The sequence below is a fragment of the Colobus angolensis genome, unplaced genomic scaffold (assembly GCF_000951035.1).
Source record: "Colobus angolensis palliatus isolate OR3802 unplaced genomic scaffold, Cang.pa_1.0 Scaffold57, whole genome shotgun sequence".
NCBI classification, from domain to species: domain Eukaryota; kingdom Metazoa; phylum Chordata; class Mammalia; order Primates; family Cercopithecidae; genus Colobus; species Colobus angolensis.
The window spans coordinates 3,160,255-3,167,832 of NW_012119265.1; the positions used below are offsets into that span (position 1 = coordinate 3,160,255).

Genomic DNA, 7,578 nt, shown 5'->3' on the forward strand with positions numbered 1-7,578 from the left:
CTCCAGCCTGGGCGACAGAGCTAGACTCCGTCTCCAAAAAAAAAAAAGCAAACAAGTACCAGCCTATGCGAAGCAGTGGATGAATCTTGACATGCTGAGTGAAACAATCCAGGCATGAAAGACCACAGAGCATTATGATTCCATTTATGTGAGATGTCCAGGATAGACTAATCTACTGGGACAGAAAGTAGATGAGTGGTTGCCAGGGGCTGAAGGGAGGAGGATGAAAATATTCTGGAATTAGATAGTGGTGAGGGTTGCACAGCTTTGCAAATGTACTAAAAACCACGGAATTGTGTACTTTCAAAGAGTGAAATTTATGATATGCAAATATCTCAATTAAAAGTAGTAATGAGAGTCTCCCTGGGACCAGAGTTAGGATGGCAGCTGGTGAGTGAGTCCCCTGAGCTGGCGCCTGCCAGAGTTCTGACACGGGGAGGGAAGTCCCTGTGCTCCCCTGCTCTACAGTGGCCAGCTGGGTGGGGGACTGACTCAGTCTTTCACTGGTTTTGACCAGAGAAAAAGGAGAACTGACCTTTTCTCCCAGGGCTTGATACATCTCAGACAATTGGCATTTTGGAGGCTCATATCAAACTGCTAAGTACCAACATTATCATCATTAGCAGCAAGAATCCAGACGCTCTTTATTAAAGGAAGGTTTTCATTGAAAGGACTTCATTTTTTTCAGTCTGTTCTATTTTTACAGAAAACCTCTCTGAACTGATGGGTTTTTGGCTAATGTTTTCATCTTGTTAATCTCCTAAGCCTTTTTATTGCTATGTTTTTTTCCAATAGTCCCCTCTGGTGGGAAGCCTCGTAAGCAGTTTCCTGAGCAGAGAATGCAAACTAAGTTCAGGGTGGCCTAGCTGGGCACAGTGGCAGTGTGCCCTCCCAATATGACAGAGCCTCTCTCCTGGCCGACCCCTTCCAGACGCCAGGAAAGATGACCTTGCTGGAGACAGTATGCCAATGAATTAAGTCATTTTATGGGAAGAGGAATGGGCAGGGAGAGGAAAGCGCAGTAAAAGAGGTTCGGATGCTTGCGACTCAGGGATGGAGGAAGAGAGGCTCACATCTGTTGGCCTCTAGGACTGGTGATCTGACACCACTGACACACACAGGGACCATTGCTTCCTTTCTTTAAAATCTCCCCTAAAATCATACGGAACTTATCTACAAGTACACTGGGTCTGTTTGGACTATTTCTTACAACTGCATGTGAACCTACAGTTATCTCCAAAGTTTTGACTGAAGAAGTGCTTCTCCTCCAATGCCCCACTGGCAGAGTTGCCAGCCTGGCTGCATCCACGAGGAGGCCAGGAACCCCCTGTGGTGGCCTCAGCATGCCCCCTCTATCACTTGGGTCCTCCAGCTTTCCCTAGAACACACTGCCACTCCCTTCTCACACCCGAGTTCTGCCAAGCAGAGATGCTGCATCTGGTGGACCAGTTCTGTGATATTGGGGCTTGGACTGGGACATCAGCAAAGCCAGGGAGGCACCCCACAGCCCTGTCTCACCCACATTTAGTGGTCACTGAATGCCGTTATTCCTACCGCCTGTGATGGCGAATCCATGCCTCTCTTTGCCCACTGGAAAAGACCCTTGTCAGTTCTGGCACAGACCATTATAGGGGCCTCTTAACTGGTCCACCTGCCACCAGCCTTATCCTTCAGGCTATCTGATGCAACTACCAGATAAACCATTGTAAAATTAAATCTGATTACCCTACTGCTTATAATTCCCCAACTACCTATCTCTAAGCTCTTGTTCATAGAATGTAAGACCCTATGGTCTGCTCCTGGGGACCCTCCTAGAACCCACGTGTAAGCAGATAGCCAAAAAAGGGCCGGGCAGGCCTCACACCTCTGATGGGCGTATCACCTGCCTTCTCTGTAGCTTGGGTTTTCCACTTCTCCAGAATGTAGATGTGGCAGATTCTGGGCGGCCTCAGCACTCTCCCACCTCCCTGAGACTGTTCGGTTCTAAGTGCCCACAACACCTACCTCAGATATCTCTGCCTTTGATCAGATTCTCGAGACAGAGAATCTGGATTTGTTTGGATCAGATGTATCCATCCTTCATGGTCTGCTCAGCTGTGGACAGGGTCACAGCTACCTTGTCCCCAGTCTCTCATCAGAGACATGGGGTGAGAAGGAGAGGCTGCCAAAGAAAGGGATGTGAGCTAGACAGGTCCACCTGCGTGTCTGTTGCAGCCCCTGCCTGGCTCTTCACCTTCTCTCCTCTACTTCATTCCCCATCCTTCATCCTAAACCTCCAACGCACCCTCAGCTCCATCTCTGGATGACCTACCATCCTGCCTATGTGTGCACCGCACGCCATCCCCACCCTCCTCCTGCCAGCACCAGCTACAAAAGTCACTTTGTATCTCTCTGAAACTCCTTGACTTCCCAGGCCAACTGTGCAGCCATCATTCCTTCCTCCATGTTCCTGCTATCTTGGATCATTACAGCAATGATCACATACAGCATTATTGTCTGTCTACATGTCTGTGTCTACCCTCAAATATAAGTACTTGGGAGGTGAGGATTAGATATTTTCATCTTGGTTCTCAGGTTCAATATGGTTCCTGGCAAAAATAGTTGTTTCCCAGATGTTGTGTGGGTACGCATATAAATGCATGAACACATGAACATAGGAGCCCTTCTCTGCCCTCAGAGGCTGGGAGGCCCACCATGCGTGGCGTTGGCATAGGTGGGCACGAACAGGATTGTTTTGCTCACCGGTGCCCATTGTTTGCTGCTTTCTCTCCCAGACGGGGTTGACCGGACCTCCACAATCTAGAAGCTGAAGATGAGAGTGACCACGCTGGCCGTGAAATCGATGGCGTCCAGTGTCCGCCATCTTCAGGGTTGCACAGAATCCTCCAAGATACTTTGCAGCCTTTCTTTCCCCTGGTCCCTCTCCCGTTTTGATTTTGTGAGAGCGTAGGTCATCCTCGTAAACATATCAGTAGACCTGGGGTTGGTTATTTTGTCATTTGTTTCTGTCATGGGATGGTTTGGTGTGTGGGGTGGGGAGGGGTCTCTAGGGAATTATGAGACTGGGAGGGGGGTGGAGGGAATGCAGGTAGCTCCCTGGATGGAAAGGGGGCAGGGGAAAGAGTACTGCCATGAAAGAGATAGGAGACACACAAGAGGACGGCAGAAGCCCTGGCCCTGGGGAGGCTTCTCGGAAGGCCTGGCTTCACAGGCAGGCCACAGAAGGATAGCATGGGTGTGTGCACCCAAAGCAAGAGAGTGGCTTGCCTTTTATATCCAATCCAATCCTGATTAGATTTCCCTGAGGCCCCTGCTGGAAGCAGCCATAGGAGAGGGCCCAAGGCAACAGGGGAAAGAAGGAAGAAATTCCCTCCAACAAAACTTCAGCTAAACTTTGATTTGTGTATTGTTTACATAATAATTTTAAAGGGTACATAATGTGTAAAGAGTTTGGATAGAACCTCTCTTCATACTATGGTTTTTGTAAAGGATCTGTTGTTGTTATGGATTCATTTTTTTTCCTCTATTTTTATAAGAGCAGCAGAGTGTCTTTTTAAAACGGCTGCTGAGCTCTGTTTCTTGGGAAGATGGATGCAGTCACGTAGGCCTGAGCTGTCCGTCTTTCACCATTAGGCGGGAGGAGCGTGTGGGTGGACTTGAAGGACATAGACGTGGCCGGAATGAGCACAGCATTGGGTGAGCGCACAAGGATGAGGACATCATGTGATCAGTTATGGGTTTGCTCGCAGGGCACCCAGAGATTCTCAAAGAATCCTGCAGCCTCTTTCTGTGCTGGATTTGCGTGTCATGGAGAGGCCTTCCTCCCTTTCCTCCCCACCCATGGGGCATTATCCTGTCACTCCTAGCCTTGCCCCACACACACAGGTGGGTACAAGTTCCGCTGGAGGAGAAGAGGCAAGGATGGACTTCTTCCCCTTGTGAGAGGTTTGATACCCAGATAATGAGCTCAAAACCTTTACATTAGGATTGCTTGTAGGAACTCGAGCCTGGAGGCTGCATCCACTTCACCCATCACTGGTGAGGAAAAGGAGGGAAGAAAGGCCAGCAACAGTGTACAGAGGGTCCGTCAGCAAGTGCCAGAGAGTGCATGCAGGGAGATGTTTGGCCCACACGGCGCAGCCCCACCATCCTCGGTGGGCGATGAAAGATGTAGGAAAGGTTGATTTCACGATGGAAATGACAGTGCTATCCGCACAGTATGAATTAGGGATTTGCTGTGTTGGTTGATTTCTCCATCCACACAAAGGGGAGGGAAAAGACACTCGGTACTTGGTGGGAGATTGAGAAACTATGGTACCTACCACAAAGTAATAGCTCTGTCTATGAAGGGCAAGAACGGCTACATTTCAGAATTTGACGCAGTGGAGGGTATTAGAGGAAATCAAAGAGGAGTTGTGTGGAAAATCAGGTTGTGTAAATGAAAGTATGAATGCTCGGCCAGAGGCAAGATCAGGAAGATGGTACAAGGCCTGTTTGTTACATGGGTGAGTCGGGTGCCTTTGTGTGTGTGTGTGTGTGTGTGTGTGTGTGAAGTCAGAGTTGAAATTCAGAAGATCAGACTATGGAAATCACTGTCCTTTTTTTTTTTAAGCTAATGAACTACATACAGACCTAAAAGGCCTTAATGAAATCTGAACAATTTTCTTTTACTCTCAAGATCAAAGACATACACCCAACCCAGTCTTGGATGCTGCCACCAGGTTTTTTAAGTCAATTTGAGTCTAAGAAGGTGAGAACAATGTAACCATAGAAAGCCTTTCGTGAGCATAGAAGGCTTGAAGCCACAATTTCATGCATTGAATAAAAAAAAAAAAAATTTCAGACCTCTCCTTGGGTGACTAAGTTCTAAAGATGCAAATCCATGTGCAGAAAAAGATGGCATTTTTTAGTTGATTATTTTTAACCAAGTGCCATTAACATTCATCCCCCACATCCCTTTTCTAAACAAGCTTAGTGTTACTTGGGAAATGTGTTGGGATGGATGATCACATGTAAGGCAGGAAGAATAGGTCAAAGGTTGAAGGCCAAAGGTAAGACCAGAGGGTTTGCGAATGTGGGTTTGTAGGATACTGAGAAAGCGAAAAGAGGAGAAAAAACCATGGTGTTACACATCTCGCTGAGAAAGGAAAGCATTCGGATCTGCTGCAAAAACACATATATCCATAAAGACTCATGTTATTCAGAAAACAGATTGTGAACACAATCACATTCGCATGAATCCTTTAAAAGGAAGAAGACCTTAAAGTATTTGCAAATCTGAATTTCTATTTATTCCTTCACTGAATATAGAAACAATGGTTATCTGATTATTAGAGATATTATTTTGGATATGTTACTTATTAACTTGCTATGGCTGGTAACCATGATAAAGTCTGTTATTAATAACAACATAATTCTTTTTTTAAAGAAGAAAAGCTTATTTTTCATTGACAGTGTATAGATTTATCTACTTAGTTGTGTTTTGCTATTAGTGTTTTAATTTTTTTTTCAGTTGAGTGTTTGATAAATTTAAGAGCCTGTCCCCACCTTGTTCTGAGTCCTGTGTTGACTACAGGTATACAGCTCGATTTCAAAATCCTAAAGCAAAAGAATTTTATTTATAAAAGAATCAAACAGTTGCATGCATAAGGCTGTGAAGTCAGATATTTAGTAATAAAAGCAGCAGTGCCTTTTTTTGTATTTACCCATTGACCCCCACCAAATGCAACTGTTTTATATCAAGAAAATAGTAACCATTTTAAAATCTCAGAGTAAAATCTATTTCACTACATGTTTTCCCCCTTGTTCTGATTCAAGCAGTGTGTACTTGGCATCTCTACATTGTCCTAGGGACAGTGGTATTCTACAATATTGTTATCATGTATGATGTTTTATTGGTGCTTTTTATTCATAGTGGCTTCTTACCAGAAACAGTAGGAAGAAACACATGAACTGTGTACAAGACATGAAACATTGCTGCTGATATATTGTTTTTTCACATGCTTTTGAGTTTTCACTTTTTAAACGAGAGCCAGCAAGCAAACTAGACGTGGCTGGGTCTGCCTGTCGGGGCGGCTCTTTGCACCGAGCTCTCAAATCCTGTGTATTGAGGGTCCCTTTTTGGTACTCAGGATTGGAGCTACAGCTGGGCCCCCCTCTCTCCCATTCATTTGAAGAGACACTGAGGGAAACAAGGGTTTCTTTTGAGGTGTCCTTGGCTGCCTTTTACGGGATGGGAGCCTTCTCCGGGTCTTTTGTTCTTCTGCACCTCTTGTAGCTACTGCCAGTGCAAGGTTGTAGATGTGTGTTCCCCAGGAGCCTGGGCTGGGGGGATGAGCTGGGCTGAATGCAAAGGCATGCAACCAGAAGGCGGGCGAGGGGACAAAAAGCAGGCCCGGTCTCATTGGTCCCTGGAGATGTCTATAGCAGTTAGCTCCAGGTTGGGCCTGGGGAAGCAGCCTGACCAAGGCGCTCAGATGTGCCTGTTACAAGAACCTGCAGAAGGATAATTTGCACATGGAGCTGTGATAACACTAATGTTGAATTTTTTTTTTTTTTTACAAGTCATCAGAGATGTTTGCAAAGTGAGTTTTATTTTTTTGTAATTCCTTTATCTTTACTTAAAGGTGAATGTGTATTCCTCTGGGAGGAATAGGAAGAAAACAGGAATGTTAATAATGTCGAACAGAAAACTTCCTCCCTTATTAATATATAATCCTCATGTATTTATGCCTAATGTAAGCTGACTTTTAAAAAGCTTTCTTTTGTTGCATGCCCTGTGCAGGCATCTGTATTGTACATGCATGCCTTTCGTCCTGTTTTCCTGTATAAAGTTAGTGAACAAAGAAATATTTTTGCCTAGTTCATGTTGCCAAGCAATGCATATTTTTTAAATTTGTCATATATGGAAAGAGCATGTTTGTTACATGTAAAAGCTTTACTGATATACAGATATACTAACGTTTGAAGATGCTGTTCTTTGCAAGTGTACAGTTTTCAAATGTTGTTACCAGTGAAACACCCTTGTGGTTTAAACTTGCTACAATGTATTTATTATTCATTTCCTCCCATGTAACTAAGAATCATGGCTATATTTCATATCAACGTTATATTGAAAGTGAAGGGAAATGATTAATACAAGGTTTTGTAACACTGGTGTGTGTCTGTTTTTTTTTTTTTTTTAACATTCATGATTGAATAGAAAATAAGAACCGAGGCCTGGTGCGGTGGCTCATGTCTATAATCCCAGCACTTTGGGAGGCTGAGGCAGGTTGGTCACTTGAGGTCAGGAGTTCAAGACCAGCCTGGCCAATATGGTGAAACCCCGTCTCTACTCAAAATACAAATAAAAATACAAAAAAAAAAATACAAAAAAATATTAGCCAGGCATGGTGGTGCACGCCTGTAATCCCAGCTACTTGGGAGGCTGAGGCAGGAGAATCACTTGAACCCAGAAGGCAGAGGTTGAAGTGAGCCAAGATGGCGCCACTGTACTCGAGCCTGGGCAACAGAGGGAAATTCTGTCTCCAAAAAAAAAAAAAAAAAAAACACTAAAAAGAAGAAGAAAAGAAGAACTGA

The 7,578-nt window shown here is 44.7% G+C and overlaps 1 protein-coding gene across 2 annotated transcripts in view; it reads left to right on the plus strand.

Annotated features, from left to right (window-relative positions):
- The window catches only part of SAMD4A (sterile alpha motif domain containing 4A), a 228,109-nt gene extending 220,957 nt beyond the window's left edge, over window positions 1-7,152 (plus strand). For both annotated transcript variants that reach the window (XM_011961837.1, XM_011961838.1), the window contains one exon: window positions 2,775-7,152. In XM_011961837.1, coding sequence (XP_011817227.1) covers window positions 2,775-2,803 — 29 coding nt within the window. In that variant the 3' untranslated portion in view covers window positions 2,804-7,152. The remainder of the gene's footprint in view (window positions 1-2,774) is intronic.
- The last annotated feature ends 426 nt before the right edge of the window (window positions 7,153-7,578 follow it).